At 66.0% G+C, this 16,417-nt stretch overlaps 1 protein-coding gene across 3 annotated transcripts; it reads right to left on the bottom strand.

The window, feature by feature from the left end:
• Positions 1–272: 272 nt before the first annotated feature.
• On the bottom strand, positions 273–15,861 carry SLC17A9 (solute carrier family 17 member 9). Of its 3 annotated transcripts, none has more exons than XM_059036608.2 (13): positions 15,648–15,861; positions 9,891–10,088; positions 9,362–9,501; positions 7,575–7,674; positions 5,529–5,659; positions 4,954–5,050; positions 4,698–4,794; positions 4,030–4,117; positions 3,249–3,283; positions 2,791–2,906; positions 2,142–2,197; positions 1,947–1,976; positions 273–1,430 (listed from the first exon to the last, which is right to left on the bottom strand). In XM_059036608.2, the coding sequence occupies exons 1-13, from the start codon at positions 15,704–15,706 to the stop codon at positions 1,267–1,269; spliced, it is 1,311 nt and encodes a 436-aa protein (XP_058892591.1). In that variant the 5' UTR covers positions 15,707–15,861; the 3' UTR covers positions 273–1,266. The 3 variants fall into 3 exon arrangements, with proteins under 3 accessions (XP_058892591.1, XP_066868657.1, XP_066868658.1); XM_067012556.1 differs by having other exon boundaries at positions 273–1,437; XM_067012557.1 differs by lacking the exon at positions 1,947–1,976.
• Positions 15,862–16,417: the final 556 nt, after the last annotated feature.

Here is a 16,417-nt window from a genome sequence, read left to right on the forward strand (position 1 = left end):
TCTGATCACAAGTGGGGGGACTGCAGGAGAAAATCTTTGCTCACATGGAAAATTAGGAGTTGTCTGATTCTAGAATCTACACAGCTGACAGCTACACCAAGCAGTTCCGACACAGACGCACAGGCGGGGTCTGTCCAGAGAGAGAGCAAAGAAACCCCACCTCGGCGGTGTTGGCACATTTGTGTCAGTATCCTGGAGGATGAGTACGCCTGTTCTGGGCATTTTCCTTTGACTGTTTGAAACCCTTTGTTGATTTCCTCGAACTAGTGAAATAAATCTTTAACACACTTTTATTCTTTTTATAAGAAGGGCCTTAGATAACATTATGGTCTTCTTTTTAAATAGTTTAATAGTCATCATTTAAATAAGGCTTTGGTGTGCTTTTCCACATTCTCATAGTTTCTTTTCTCTGCATATACATCTTTCAAAATCCATTATTAATCTGCGAGACGACCGGTCCCTCTACTGTAAACAAGGAGGGAGAAAAGACAACGCGTGCCGGTGGGTTCGCTGGTCCCAGGGCGTGTCCTGGCCAGGACCGGGTGCCCACGCGCCCTCGCCAGGCGCCATGGGAGCAGGACGCTTCGCCAGTGCCTGGGAATCCATGGGAGGGGACGCGGGGGGCAGGGTTCCCAACGATGCACAAGGGCCTCGAGCCCTCACTTCTGCCCACCCGTCAAACTGGGGGGCCTCAGCCTGGCTGCTTGGAGAAGTGGAAACACCACAGCCCTCCCCGGCCGTCTTCTAGAGCTGCGCTCCTCAGCCAGGGGCGGGTCCCCCGGGGATGCTTGGTGATGTCAGGAGACAGGGTTGGCTGTCATGACTGGGGGGCCTCATCTAGTGGGTGGGGGCCAGGGATGCTGCTAAACACCCCGCAGGGCACAGGACGGCCCACCACAGAGTATGATCCGGCCCCAAGAGCCGAGAAACAGAGCCAAGCAGGTTTGGGGGGGAGACTCCAGCGGGGCGCCCTGCCCTGCAGTGACACGGTCCCGGGGCGGGCTGACCGTGTGAGGCTCGTACGAGGAACGGTCTACGATCTACGAGGAACAGACCGTGTCTGCGACAAAGCTGCTGCTACTAAAGATACTGACCCACCCACCGTGAGGTCCCAGCACAGGTGTAAGGAGGCTGCTGCCCCCAAGGGCGGGGGCACCGGACTGCACCCCGCTGCTCACGCTGCGGGCCAGGGGCAAGGGGCCTCTAAGCCGAGCGCTGTCCCCGAGGCTGATGGCGCTGGGCCCCCGGGAACAGTGGGTCGGTCGGCTAGAGGTCCTCGTGGGCGGGGCTCAGGTCCACCCGCTGGGCCTTCCCGAACACCAGGAAGGTGCATAGCCCGAGGCTGCTGATGGCTGCCACCAGGTTGAACACAGACGTCCAGGAGCCCGTGGTCTCGATGAGGTAGCCACCCAGGCACACGCCCACGACTCCTGCACCCTCGAGAGGGGACAAGCAGGCGGGGTGACAGGCCATCCCGCCCCTCTGAGGACAGCTTGGAGAGGAGCTGAGGGGGGGGTGGGGGCCTGAGGGCATGAGCCCCGTCACCGTCACCCAGGCACTCGGCCTCTGGGGACCCTGGACCTCGGGGATTCACTCACATCTGCAGGTCAGGTGGTTGGGGACGGTTACGTGCTGTTGGAAGCATGAGCACCGTGGAAGACGGCTCTGTGCTCCCCCCTCCGCCAGCTCCGGGGTCTGGGCTCCCCCCCCGCCAGCTCTGGGGTCTGGGCTCCCCCCCCGCCAGCTCTGGGCTCTGTGCTCCCCCCCCGCCAGCTCCGGGGTCTGGGCTCCCCCCCGCCACTGCTCTGACGCTGTGGGGCCCCCCTGAGCGGTGCCACCCCACACCCTGAGGGCCAAAGCAGGAGGGAGGACACAGGCGTGGGGCGGCGCCCCGGGGAACTCTGGGTTTGAAACCCGCAGGCAGGGGACCCCACCCCGCTTCTCACCTGCCAAAGCCCCGGCCGTGTTGGCCACGCCTGGAACAGGACAGAGAGGACGAGGACCAGTCAGCGGAGGCCCACTGTGGCCCCTCCCACGGCGCACCCACCTGGGGGTGGCCCCTGGGGGCCCAGGGAGCGCGGGGGTGGGGGGAGCAGGGTGGGGCAGCCACTGCCTGTCCAGCGAGGGGCCGAGGTCCTCACCAAACAGAAAGCCGGCACAGGACGGGGCCAGGTCCTGGATATTAACGGAAATGCCGCTGCGGGAAGAGGAAAGGATGCGGGCGAGTGACCACAGGGCGGCCGCCACCCGCCAAGCCGGCGGTCGGTCCTCCGACCACCCGGATCCCGGAGGCCGGCCGTGCCAGGAGCTCAGCCCCGGCTCCGCGGTTACGCGCGGGACCCGCTCCCGGGACGAGACAAGACAGGGAGGCGAGTTTGCTTGGACTCACGCTCATTTGCCACCCGATACTTTGGAAAACGACATCAAGGTGCCGATTCCCAAAACAAGTGAGTGCAGTTTTTCTGACTAAACACTGAGCCGCTGCGCAGGCCGCGAGGCCCGCAGAACAAGACATGGGATCTGACGGGCTCGCTCCCCACCTTTGGTTCAAAAGATGCTGCTTGGGGACCCTCATCTCCTCTGCCAGCCCCTCCCCAAGCACCCGTTTGGTTTTCTCAAAAGGCCCAGGTCCTCGCCGGCTTGATACCCTGACTGCCCTTCCCCTCGTGGCTCACTGGTGGGGACCTGTCGTGCACCCGCCCTCCATGTGCGTCCCGAGACAGGGGCCCAGGACCCGGGAGCCCAAAGGCAGCATGGGTGGCTCTGGTGGACGAGGTTCCTGGCCCTTACCTGTGGTTGAAGGTCTGGAGGCCGATGGAGGCTGATGCAAAGACCACAGACTTACAAAAGCTCGAGGTGTGGCCCAAACACAGGGCAAAAACGCTGGACAGGCCGAGGCCCATCACCTGCGGGACAGACAAGTGGGGACGGGGCGGGAGTCTCGCCCCTTCCTGGGCCGCCTGGGCCACACTGAACGAGGGTCGGTGGGGACCCCTCCCGGGCTGGGGCCTGCCCGGAGGCCACTGGGACGAGGCTGCACGAATGATCTGGCCCTGCTGGTCGTAGCCCATTCGACGTGGGCCGACCCAGGCCCCCAAACGGGCACCAGGACTCAGGGAAGGGCCTCAGGTCAGCCAAGCCAGTCCCCAGCACTGACCCACGGTGCCCTCCAGCCACCTCCTAGGTCAGGGGCCCCGGGAACTAAACAGGGATGTCCGGAGGGAGAGAGCCGCCCACGACCCTCCAACCTGCATGAACTTCCGCACAGCGATGGTCCTGTAACCTAGACGGGGACACCAGGAGACATCCTGTTGGCCAATCTGTGCTGTGCCACCCCCGAGGGCACCCAGCGCGGGTCCCACCCTCACGGCCGCGGGGAGGGAGCGGGGAGAGGAGGGCCGGGCTGGGCTCGAGGTGGGGCAGCCTGCGGCACGGTGAGCCGCGCGCACACGTGTGTGAGTGCGTGTGCACCGGCCCCAAGGCCGGGGCCTGGCAGACGCACCTGAGGAAGGCCACTCTATGCTTACAAAGTGCTTTCTTTGTGTTTCTACCAATTTTCTAACTTTTCCACAATGAGTGGGTGGTTCTTCTGTAACTAGGACAAGCCTGACATTTCAGGACGTGCAGCGCAGGGTCTGCGGGACGGTCATCCTCGGGGCGTGTGCGCTCGGGTCTCCAGCCTGAGACCTCTGACCTCACCAGGTGCCCCTTCCTCCTCCGAAGAGGCCTGGGGGCTGTGTCCAGCCCCCCGGTGGAGGAATTACACCGTCGCAGTGTGGCTGTGTCCCAATGTCCCCTCATGGGGAAACAGGGTGGGGGGTGACAAGCGGGAGGCAGTCATCAGCAGAGTCAGGCCGGGAGCCGGGCTCCGCGGGCCCACCTGGCTGGCTCTAAGGGCCAGGGGTCCCACCCGGGCCGTGGCCTCTTCCCATCGCTACAGGTGCACCCCAGGAGGGGTGCCTCTCTGCCCCCCAAAGCGAGGCAAAGCCCAGGCATGGCTCCCTGCCCGGCCCCTCCCCCAGGGCTCACCCCGATTGATGAGACGGTCTGAGAGAAGCCCGCTGAACAGACCGGCAGGAATGGCCACCAGCCAGGGCACCACGTTGAAGACCCAGCCCTGCAGGGAGGAGGGTGCAGGGGCCTCAGAGGCCGCCAGGGCAGGTGCCCGACCACGGGGAGAGGACGGACAGGCCAGGCGGCTGCCCACGCCCACCACTGCCCACCAGGCTCTCTGCCCACAGGCTGGGCCTCCGAGATCCGAACTCATCCCCGGCCTTGACTGAGTGCTGGGCCCTCGCGCGCCATCACCCCCGCAGGCAGTACCTCCCTCACGGCTCCCCACGCCCGGCGGGCAGAGTTGGGGGGCCGCCCCCCGCCCAGAGTGTGCAGCGAGGGGGCCCTGGTCACCAGGATCGGGAGGGTAGCCGGGCGGCCGGGGCGCGGTCAGCCAGGCGGACCAGCAGGTGCCATCCGTGCCCACGTCACAGCCCCTGCGCGCCCCCGCCCCCCAGGAAGCACTGTCCGCAGACGAGCAGGCAGCCGGGGCAGCAGCTGGGCCTCTCCTGTGTGCACCCAGGCGCGGGCGCTGAGCCGAGAGGCGCCAGGACCGCCAGAGCTCAGCGGACGGAACCCAGGGCCCCTCTGCATGTGCGTCGCGGGGACCCCCAACCCTGCGAGCTGCCGGGCGGCCAACCCACCTTGGAGCTGGGGAAGGTCTCCTTAAAGAAGGTCGGCAGCCAGGAGAGGAGGATGAAGAAGGAGCAGGCCGCTGAGAGCTGGGAGATGATGGCCGCCCTGGTGGGGCGGGGGCCGGGCTCAGGGTCCACACCCCCCACACCCAGGGCGGCCAGGGGCCTGAGGGCGCGGAGCCCAGAGTGGAGCCGCCCCGCCACGCCCTGCGTGGCCGATGTCCCCAGGGCCCCAAACCCCGTCCCCCGCAGCAGCCCGGCTCACCAGACAGAAGGCTTTCGGAAGAGCTGTCTCCAGGGCACCTTGGTGTGTCTGGACACCGGCAGGCCCTGCGCCAGGACGCCCAGCGCCAGGATGAGATCTGAAGGGCAAGGCATCTCTACGTGAAGGCCATTCAGAGAGGGTGCACGGCTCTGCCCCCACGGGCCAGAAGCTGGGGGCGGCTCGTGGGCCGCCGGCTGTGCCTGGGGCCATGCCGTCCTCTCCGGCAGAGCCTGGGGTCGCCAGCATCTGCCTTCCAGCGTGGACAGTAGTGTTGGCCATCTGTTCCCTGAGTCCTCAAGCCCTCCAGGCCCCACTCCTGTCACCGGGAGCCACCTCTACCCCTGCCATCTGCCTCTGCCGGCCGGGCAGCCCCCTGCACGTCTGCGGTCGCCCGGCGACTCTCACACCACACTTGACCGGAGCTGCCTGAGACTCGGGGAGTGGGCGTCTTCTGTGAGGCTCTACCGAGGGGATCCAGGGGCCCCCGAGCTGGCCTGCTCTTGGGGGCTCGGGGGCCGCTCGCTGGAGGGGACAAGGCGCCAGGGGCCCCGCCCTTCCCGGGCAGCAGCGCGTACCTTTCTCACCCAGCAGACACCTGTACACGTAACACGCCCACAGCAGGGCGAGCCCGCCCGAGAAATAGAAGACGCTCGGCCAGCCGTACCAGTCCAGGAGCAGGGAGCCTACGGCCCCCGTCACCAGCGTCCTGGAACGACAGGGAGGGGCGTGTCTGGGACCCTCGCTTCGCTGGGGCGCAGAGATGTCTCCGAGACCCCCACCCCGGGCGAGATGAGTCCCTAGAAAAGAGGGCATTTCTATCCCCTGTGGGGCAACTGCCCGGAAGGCTGGTCCCCTCGCAGCTCGCTAGGGATGCGATGATAAATGGAATATATTTCCTGCCATATCAACAAACAAAGGATGTCACAGTCATCAAGGACTGCAGCCCTCCAACGTGAGCCGGTGAGCCCTGAGGACACTCGGGGCTGAAAAGAATACCTGCCATCCAGCAGCCATCAGACTGCAGCCTCTCCCTGCGGTGAGCCCTGCGGAAACTCGGGACGTGAAAATACAGGGCACTGGCCCCTGAGAGCTGAGGTGCACATCAAAGGAACGATTTCAGTGAGCCCAGACTCCTGCCTCTTCCCAGACACAGAAAAGCGCTAAATTCCTAAACTTGAGAGATCGCGTTTTCTTTAATTAACAATAATTTTTTGAACATCACCTGCCCTTTTGTTGCAAAACTCCTCTATATCCTGGCTCCTCCCCTCACCTCCCGGGAGCAGTTTCTCTGGAATGCCGTTTCCCGGGCTGCAGCCCTCATTTTGCCCCAGATCAAACTTAACCCGCAACTCTCATGTTGTGCGTTTTTTTAAGACAGATGCAGGCTTTCCGGGGACTCCCGGTGCCACGGGGGCCAGCGTGGACGTGGCAGCCGGGACGTGGCACAGGGGTTCTGTGTTGCCCTAGTATCTCCTTACTAGGCCTCCCAGTTGGCCTACAGTTGTGTGTGGATCCTTTTAAAATGAAAAAGGCAACGAGAAGACAGCGGTGACAAGAACACGCTGAAACATAAAACCTCCTGGCTGTTTTCAGCTGCTCATATCGGAGAGGATGAAATTTCAAAAAGATTTCAAAATGCAAAAACAACCACCCAACCCAACCGCCTGCCGGTGGGTGTCCTGCCGATCCTCTTGTCCCAAATATGCCCTCGGGGCCCACCCCTCCCCCAGGCTGGCCTGTCTGTCCGGAGGCTACCCCCCAGCTGCCCCCCACCTGCTGAGGCTTGGCCAGGAGACAGTTAAAGGAGAAAGAAGGAGGAGAAAGGCTTTCCCCCAAGGCCAGTGGAGGGGTGCCTTCTGCTCTGAGCCTTCATTTCCCCATCTACGGGGAGGGGGTGGGCACGGTCTCTCCCGGTACCCCCCCTGCACCCCGGTCCCCTCCCCGGAAGGCCCAGGTCACCCAGTGAGATGGGATTTCAGATAAACAATGAAACTCTCCTGTCCCTATATTGCTTCTCTGAAACTCACATGTCACTGGGCCCCCTGGGTTTCTATCTGGGCCGCTCCCAGCCCCCCAGCAGGCACCCCTCACACCTCTGCGTTCTGCCTGGACCTCGGCAGCAGTAACGTGAGGGCCCGGAGCCTGGGGGCCGTGCAGCCCCGATGGGACAGCAAGACGTCCTTCCAGCCCCAGTGTGGTCGCCCTACGGAGGGTCTGGCGCTCGGGGGGTGCAGTGGGGACGGTCACAGGTCTGGACCTTTCACGTCTGGACCGTGACAGGTACCCTCTGGGGCGAACGCAGCCCACCTCCCCCATCGGGACGGGCACCCCATCCAGTTCTGTCAGCACAGGTGGAAGGGAACTTAACACCCCAGCCCACGTGCCAAGGCCCCAAAGCTCTGGTCACCTGCCGCTGGCCCGAGAGGGACAGAGCGCGCACGGAGATGGGGGGTGGCAAGTGCCTCCCAGACACAGAGTCACCAGACCTGCGTCCCCCCGTCCGAGGTGTGCACATGGCCCGTCCCCACCAGACGCACCGAGGTGCTCTGCCAGGAGCACGCCCTTCGCCTCCCCACACCGCCACCCCCCCCCGCTTGGCTCCCCCCCAGGCCGGGACTCACCCAAACTGGGAGCCGGCCCCCACGGTGCTGTAGGTGAAGGCTCGCTCTCTCTCCCGCACCTTCTGGGACAGCAGGCTGGTCAGCGCAGGGAAGTAAACCCCTGGGGCGGCAGAGAAGGCAGAGGCCCGCGCGGAGCTGTGTCCCAAGCTGGCGCGTGGGCCCCGCCGGGGTGGCCGGCGGAGGGGTGAGACGGGCTGGAAGCTGCGCAGGGCCCTCGGTGATTATTCAAGCCCGGGTCTCCTTCCTCCTGCTGTCACCCCCAGGGACCAGCAGGGCTGGGCTTCTCCCAACACTCAGCTAAGGAGACAGCTTCGGGAGCGGGGGGTTCACTCAAGGTCCTGCCGCCAGGACGGCTGCAGGGGGACTTCTGGGCCCAAGCTGGCACTCCTCTGCTGTCATGCCAGCTCCCAGAGCCTCACGGCGCCAGAGTCCCGGCAGCAACACGCAGAAGCACACACACAGGTGACAAGTGCACACGCACACACACTGACACACACGGTGCCACGTACGTCGATGAGACCTGAACGGCCCCGTGGAACTGCACTGCCAGGTCCTGGATGTGTCGTTGCCCTGTAGCTACGTGAGATGTCACCACAGGGAGGTGGGGGAGGGGGCTCGGGACCTCCCTGTACGTTTCACTGCAACTTCCTGTAAAGCTATAATTGTTTTAAAGTCTAGTTTAAAAAAAAAAACAAACTGCATTGGCGACTGCAGCTCTTGCTCATCACACCGTGCTTTTCTCCAAAAGCACCTGCGGAAGCTCAGAGGCCAGGGCACATAGGGACAGGACTTGGTCCCTGCCTTCCCTCTGGGGCCCCAGGCCCCTGCTCACACCATGTGGGGAGCACGTGGCGTGAATTCAAAGGCGCGCAGGCGCTGGACTGCCTGGACCACATGTGGGCCGGCCCGGTCGGGCTGATCAGCAAACAGGTAGAGGCCAATTCCAGGATATACATCTGGGGTCCTGGGGGCACGGGCTAGAGGCCCACGCCCCACCAGAGCTCTGGGAAGTGGGGAGGTGTGGCGAGGAAGGGGTCACGTCCAGAGGACGCATGCTGTCAGATGCCGTGCTGGTGTAGGGCAGGAGCTCAGAAGGCCGTCCCACTCCCTGGAGGGTGGGTGTGCGCCCCTGCCACCAGCTCCCCCAGGCCACTGGGCATCTTTGAGGGGGGCTCTCTCCAGAAGTGTAATATCCCCAAAGAACGAGAGCGGGGGGCTTGGGAAAGCTGGCGTCCCCTCAGCCGGCTGGCCCGGCCAGCGCGGGTGTGGCCTCCAACCGGCAGCACACAGAAACTGGGCACGTGCCCACCATGCGGCTGGTGGAGCCGACGGTGCCGCGTGGCTTCCCCGGAGCGGACGTTTTGGCAGAGGAGGACACGTGACATTAAAACGTGCCAGCCAGACTGTGAAGTGACTCTAGACACGGAAATTACCTTGGGCGCGACGGCATCGAAGCACAAACAAACCCCGGCGCAGGGAAGTGAAGCCAAGAGCCGGCAGCCCGCCAGCGGGGACGGCCCGAGCTGTCCGCCTGCCAGGCAGGAGGGCCCATGACCTCAGCAGCAGCGGCGCTGCAGCACTGACGCACCCGCCCTGATCTGAGGCACACCACACGCAGGGGCACACACGAGGACACACGTGCACACCCACGAGCACCCACCTGAACACGCGCCTGTACACACAGGTGCACATGCACAAACATATGTGTGCACACACACCCGTGCACACGCTCCCCTCGCTCTGTCCAATGCTGGCAGCGTGGGGGCAGCCCCCTGCAGCCCCCCTACCTTGGAGCAAGCCCGTGAGGATGCGAGAGAAGGTCATGAAGGCCAGGTGGGCGCTGCCGAGGTGGGAGAGCAGCGGCGTGGCGGCGGTGATGAAGCCCCAGGCAGAAGTCGACAGCAGGATGACCTTCTCACCCCCGATCCTGCAGGGGGGACGAGAGGGCAGGGATGGGGAGCCGTGCGTCTGGGCTGCAGGCCGGACCAGGAGACCCTACCGTGGAGGAACCCGGGGAATGGAGCCGCCCTCTGGGGTGGGCACTGCAGCCACATCCCCTCTGCAGAGGAGGCCAAGGCTGAGCGCACAGGGTACAGCCTGGGCCCTCTGTCCCCGTGGGCCCCAGAGCTGCCTCATTGGATGTCGGTTGCCCCCCAGGGAACCAAGCACCCAAGACAAGCTGAGCGCCGGCCCCAGCCCACCCCTGCGCAGCCCTCGGGTCTCCCAGCCCCCGTCTTGCTGTGGGCGGGGCCTCCCCCATTCCCTTCCTAGGAGCCACCTCCCCAAGCCCTGTAGCGGCGGGGGGGTAGGGATTACCGGTCCCCCAGGTGGCCACCCACCACCTGAGTCAGGCAGTAGCCCCAGAAGAAGCTGCTGAGCACGACACCGGCCTCTTTCTTGTTCCAGCCGAAGTCCTGGCTCATGGCGGCGGCACAGACGGGCATGCTGACGCGGGCGCAGTATAGCAGGCATGTCCCCAGAAGCAGCGTCCCTGTCCACACTTGGCACTCGGGTCTGGGGAGAGAAGGGCCCGGTCAGGCCCAGGAGAGGCTGTTGGATGGGGCATCTCGGCCACCTCTCAAAGGCCCACCTGCTCATGTCTGGGGACTCCTGGGAGAAACGGGCAGACACCAGAAACGATGCACGGGGTCCCTCAAGCAGCAGAGGTGGGAGCGCCCGGGTGGACGCCGCAGGGCAGGTTGCACAGCCGCAGCTGGGGAGGTGCTGCTCTCCAGGACCCGGGCTCTCGGTTTCCATGGACCAAGGGCCCAGGAAGGCAGCCAGGCTGACAGCTGGTCACCGGCCAAGGGGGCGATGGGCTGGTGAAGAGGACCCCAGCCGCGGCAGAGAGGGAGGGTGCCACAGCACCATGGGCGCCCACAGGGCCCCCGGGAAAGCGGGGTCTGCCCCGCAGACCACCTTGGGGCAGGCAGGCCCTGGGAGGAGGCTGGGCAGAAGGGAGGCAGCCCCGGCCGCCTGGGAAGGTTGCCAGACCAAGTCCATAGGGTCCCCAGAGCTCCTGGCCAGCACCCTGGACGGTCAGTCACCAAACCAGGAAGTCAGAAACTGCCAGAGCCCGGAGGAGCCCAGGAGACTCAAGTGCCTGTGGGACCCTGGGTGGGGTCCTGGGACATCGGGGGAAAGTGCAGAACCCGAGCGCGGCATGGGCTTTGGTAGCAGCCCTGTCCGCGGCAGTCCACCGATGGGGACAAAAGGACACCGACCGAGGACGTGAATGGGGAGCACTGGCGTGGGGCGTGTGGCAGTCTGTACCGCCTCTGCGGTAGCTCTGTAAACCGAGAGCCGCCCTAAAAGACAAAGTTCGGGCTGGGGGGATTGGTATTTTTTTTAATGAAAAAGAGAGAGAGGAGACTCAGTGCTCTCTGTGCAGGTGGGGGGTCAGTGGGGGATGGCCTGGGGGAGGGGCACCACTAGTGACTTGCGATGTCTTTGCACAGGGCGGGGATGTCCACTGAGGGTGGGGGCCCCAACCGGGGGGTGGTGGGTCGGGAGAGTGGACAGGCCTTGAAGCGGTCTCAGTGGGGCCTTGGGGGGTCCTGCCTGCTCCCGGACTTACATGCCCAACGGGGGCAAGGGCTCTCCCCGGGGTGGGGAGGGGTGGTGGTGGTGTGAGACGCACGAAGGGAATAGGCTGAGGCTGCGGGGAAGGCACGGGGCCAGGGCTCCAAGCCCGGGGCCCCCGAGGCCCGCCCAAAGCGGCCTGAGGCATTAGTGCTGTAAGGCCTTGGAGAGGCCACTGGACAGGTGTCCCGGAGGGTGAGGCCGGCAGGAGCCGCACGGGCAGTTCTCAGAACCGAGGGAAGGACACCTCTCACCTGGCAGATGAGCCAGGACACTGGAGTCTCACCCTCGCTCCCCAAACCCCTTTGGACCCCTGTCTGGACCTGGCGGGGGCTCCCCCCGCTGGCCGGGCACGTGCAAAGAACAGCCAACGGGGCCCAGGGCAGTGGAAGCTTGGACTCCATCTGCGGACACGGGCAGGTCCCCTGCCTGTGGGCCCCACCCAGGCTCGGGCTGTGAGCCGACTCCGGGGGGACCGTCCAGGGTGAGGCCAGGACCACCCCTGGGAGGGCCGGAGCCCCCGCCTGCATGCCTCCTGGGGGTGAGAGACCTCAGAGGCCCTGAGGGTCTTGCCCGCTGGCAGGCAGCACCCGCACCAGGAACCTGATAAGTGGGCGTGACGGCCGTGTCCGTTATCTCCGGGGCAGGACCGCTGGGTCAGCAGCGAGGCGGGGCTGCCCCCCACCCCCTCCGGCCAGCGCCCTCCACCTGGCAGGGCAGACTCCGGACCCCTGGTGCTGGGGGAAAGTTTCGGGGCGGGAAGGAGCTGCTGTCCTGGACCTGGTCTCACAGCCGGGGCGGGGGGTGGGTGGTGGCACGTGGGGCCCGTTGCCCGGCCTCCCGAGCTTCAGTTTCCTCGGCGAAGATGGCTCATGGCCCTGACGCCCAGCTCCTTCTCGGGTCAGCGAGCAGCAAGGTGACCCACTAGTTCCTGGAGCCCCAACAAGGAGCTGTCGACCGGCCAGCGGGTTGGGAGAGGCCTGGCACCAGCATCCCCCTCCTCTGCGGGCACCTCCCCCGGCTCCGCTCCCCCTGGCACATCGGTGTACTTTTCCACGGTCTGGGGAGCGAGTCGGGGAGCCTTCCCCGCGTCTCAGGCCTGCAGAGGCCCTCCCCGGCCCCGCTGCTGCCCTCACAGCTGAGGAGCTGTTGCCCGCAGGAGGCTGCAGCGCCTGGCAATCCCACTGGCCGAGACGGCCGACTCCAGGCTCGAGCCCCTCCCTCGGGGGGTTTGGGGTGCATGAGCCCGGCCTGCTGTCCCCAGACAGAGCTGTGTTTGTGGGCGGCGCCCGGTTTGGAGTTTGGGAATGAGAGTCCAAAGTGCTCTGCAGCCCTCAGCGATGCGTGCGGTGACCGACGCTCCCGGAGGAGAGACCTGGGTGCCGTGCTGGGCCCTGGCCTGACTCGGGGAAACCCGCCCTTCTCTGTGCCTCAGTTTCCCCGTGTGCGTTGGACCACGGATTTCAAACTGGGTCTCTGGGTGCCCGGAGGGGTGCCATGGGTGGGGCTCCCGGGCAGCCCTCTTGGACGAGTTGCTTTCTATATTAGAACTTCCTATACGAGTCCAATGGGAAATAGCGTCCCGTGCTGGAAAGCCTGCCGTTCTGCAGTCCCAGGAGCCGGCCGCTGAACTGTGCCTCGGCCGAGGCTGGGGGGCTGCTCCCTTCGGAAACTGCCCAGTGACCCTCAGTGACGAGGGAGGGGCCATCACGCTCCCACCCTCCTTCCTGGTTCCTAAAATGTGCCTGGAACGACTTAGAAGCCAAGACGGCGAGGACGACGGTAGCACAGTGCACGCGGCAGGTCTCGGTGGCCTCCCCGCTGGAGACGCTAAGGCGGAAGGAGGGGGCGGAACCCCACGGGGCAGCTCGTGGACTCACCTGGGGCCTGGTGGTCCCAGATGCTAGTTTCCTTTACAGAACCAAAGACTGTGGGGGCGGGGCGGCGGCGGGGTGGGGGCTCTGCCAGGCCAGCAGACCCCAGGAGGCACTGGCTCAATGTCTGAGTTTGTGACAGGCGACCCCTGGGCGCTCAGGGCTCGTCTCCTCCGCGGCTCCAACCGTGGGAATGACACCCCCAGTCCACCCTCTTGCCCCCCGTTTCCCAGCCCAGCACTTCAGGCCTTCTGGGACACGGCTCCCTCTGAGCAAACGTCCCACCAGGCCTAGTGGGAGGCACAGTCCAGACAGCCCACCAAAACCAGCCCAGCCGACCACCCGGGCCCACCCGGACGGAGCCAGCAGAGGACTCATGAGCCCAGCCCTGCCGCGGCCTCCGACGCCCATCCAGGGCCACCTACACGGCCCTGCAGCCGAGCCCTCGGCAAGCACACGCGCACGGGTTGGTGCGCAAGGGGAGCTGCAGGGGCTGGGGAGCAAGGCTTTTAACTTCCCACGAACAGCCACGGCCCGAAGTTGCCTTTGAAAGGAAGTTTTATTCCTTTATGTGGTCAGAGCGGCAGAGGGTCACCTGCGCGCAGATGGGACTGCGTCCCCGGCACCTGCCCCTCCCTGGAAGCACTGTGCAGGCGCCCCGCGAGCCTGGCTCTGTTTGCTCTCTGGGTGGGAAGTCCAGTTAGAAACAGGGGAAAGCCAGATGAGACTGACCTGCTCTGGAAGGCTGGCAGGGCACCGAGAATACGGTGTTGCCCCCCGCCTCCGCGTGGCCCCGGGAGGTCGAGAAGGGCCCGTCAGCTTTCAGGCAAGCAGCCCACTCTGAGTTTAAGGCGCTGGTATGGGACCCCCTCTGGAGCTGGGGGGCCGGGTGTTGTGTGCTTCCTCCCTGGGCCCCGGAGGCCCCCGCAGCCCTGGCCCTGAGCTGGCGGGCAGTGCCACTGGGTAGGCAAAGGGGCATCCTCCACGGCTGCTGGGGACACCGAACAGGCCAGCTGGAGGCCTGGCTGGAGGGGGTGACCCGGACACGGCCAGCTGCCGGAGGCCCGATTAGGATGCCAGACGCGGAATCCTGGACCTGCGGACGGGCTCGCCAGGAACACGTAAGGTCATGGCAGAATCGGCCGCAAAAGGCCTGCAGACCTGCCTCCAGCCCACTCTGCCCGCTCCCGAGCCTCGGGTCTGAGCCCCCAGCTCGTCGGGGTGCTTCCTGTGAACCTTCTAGAACCTTCTGCGTCCTGCAAATGGCCCCCGTGCATGAGAGGCACCCACGGCTGAGCAAACACAAGGTCACGTGGAGCCTCGATTCAGAGAAGGTCGGCGGCGCTGGGGGCAGAGGGCAAGCAGGAGCAGAGGGCAACCGCCGGAGAGAAGGTGTGGGCCCAAGGCTGCCGGCGCCCCGCTGCCTCGGGGGTCATCCACACGGCGGCAGCTGCCCACCGTCGCCCTTGTCACGATTCTCATCACCTTTAGCCACTTGGGGGTGCAAACCACCCTTGCCCGCTGAGCCCCACTCCACCAGGACCCCCGCTACCCCACCTGCAGGTGCTCCTTTCTAAACTGGGCAGGGAGGGAGGCGGTAAAGGCAAAGCCAGCCAGATCCAGATCCGTTAAAGCGTAACGGAGGGGGAAGTTTGCAAAACATTCTTTAGAAATCCGGGCCCTCTGCCCAGCTGGCTGCGGAGCCGCCTGCCACCTGGGTCAGTGGGGCCTCGCCTCTGACATCGAGCAGGGCGGGAAGAGAGCCAGGGAGCAGAGGCAGAGGCCGCACACCCCGCATGCCTGCCGCCCTCCTGGGCACCTGGCAAGGAGACCCCGTGCTGCGATTTGGGCTTTGGGGCTCCCGCCCACACCGGGCCCTGTCCCAAGGGAACCTTCTGGCTTCTGAGGCCTTCCTGTGACCAGCGCTGGGTGGCAGGTCCCGCAGGCAGCAGGGCAGGCCCCGGGGGCTCGGCGCTGGAGGTGGACGGGCCTGGGGTCCACTGGAGGACCGGAGGGAGCTCTGAGGGTTCGCCTCTCGTTCCTGGTCGCTGTGTGAGTCATGTTGGTGAGCAGATCCCGGCCCCAGGGCCTTCTGCACCCGGCAGTGGAAGAGGGCGACCTGCCTGGGCTCTTCCTCCCCCACAACAGACACTCCCGTGGGGACCTTGTTGGCGTCACCTCTCTGGCACACGACGACGGCAGGGCTCAGCCAACTGCTGCAGGTGCCGGCGTGGCCCCCCCAACCCCCGCCCCCCGGCCCACTGCCTGCCTGCACAGGGGGCACTCAGTGGGCGGTCACAGGTGTGGTCCCGGGGGTGGGGAGGCCGTGCCTGGGAGCCACCCTGCCCAGCCAGGCAGGCCTCCCAGGACAAGACACTGCTTGCACCACCCCCAGGACCAGGGCAGCCTGGAGAGAGTGCAGGGGGCTCTGGGTGGGTGGGGGTTGGCACTGGCCCTGGATGGATAGCGGGAGGCACGGAGGTGCAAGGCCCCCCAGGCAGAGCAAAGGTGCCGGGCGGCGGGGAGCCATCTCTGCCCAGGACGCCTGCTCCCTCCCCTGACCGCCGCCCCGCCCCCGCCTCCCCCCCACACCCCCCCTCCCACCGCGAGGCCCCACCTGGACCACTGGGCGTCCTCGGCCGCGTCCCTGCGGGCCTCGTCCGGGGGCGGCTGCATCGGGCGCGGACGGCGCGGGCACAGGGTGTCCGGGTCCGCTCCCGCCCGGCTGACCCACCAGGCAGCGCCGCCCAAGTCCACGTGTCAGTCCCAGCGGCGCTTCCGTCCGCCGTACTCCCAGGACGTGTCGCCCCCGGACGGCCACCGCGGCGGGCGGGGCGGGGCGGGGCGCGCAACTTGCGTCTCCGCCCCGCTCGCTCTGTCGGAAAGGCCAGACCTGGCGCTCCCGCGGGCTGGCGGGTCAGACCCTCGCACCCCGGGGCCTCCTCGCTGCCGGTCGCGGAAGTTCGGGATGGCGCGGGCACTTCCCCTGCAGGCGGCAGGAAGGATGGGGCTTTGGAGGGGCTGAGCCGGCGGGGCAGCCTGCTCGCACATCCACAGATGGAGGTGCGGCGGGGTGGTCCTCACCTCGCAGGGCTGCCTACGCATCAGGTGCCAGCTCGGGCTAGTCTCACCTGTGCAAGGACAGCAAGACTCAAGGGGAACCCATTTTTAAAATGGACCTTTGAAGGCGGGCTCCAGCCCTGTGACCCCGGACCCGCCTGGGCACCCGGGGCAGCCCCGCGCTCGCAGGGGGGCGGGGGGGGGGCTGAGTGTTGCGAGTACGGACGCGGGCCGGGCCCCACGCTGAGCCCTGTGGATCCTCGCTCTCAGGGCTCCACCTGACCTCAGAAAGCTTCACGCCCACGTGCCGCGCACAGCCAGCGCTGT

Source organism: Kogia breviceps, chromosome 14 (genome assembly GCF_026419965.1).
Source record: "Kogia breviceps isolate mKogBre1 chromosome 14, mKogBre1 haplotype 1, whole genome shotgun sequence".
Taxonomy (NCBI): domain Eukaryota; kingdom Metazoa; phylum Chordata; class Mammalia; order Artiodactyla; family Physeteridae; genus Kogia; species Kogia breviceps.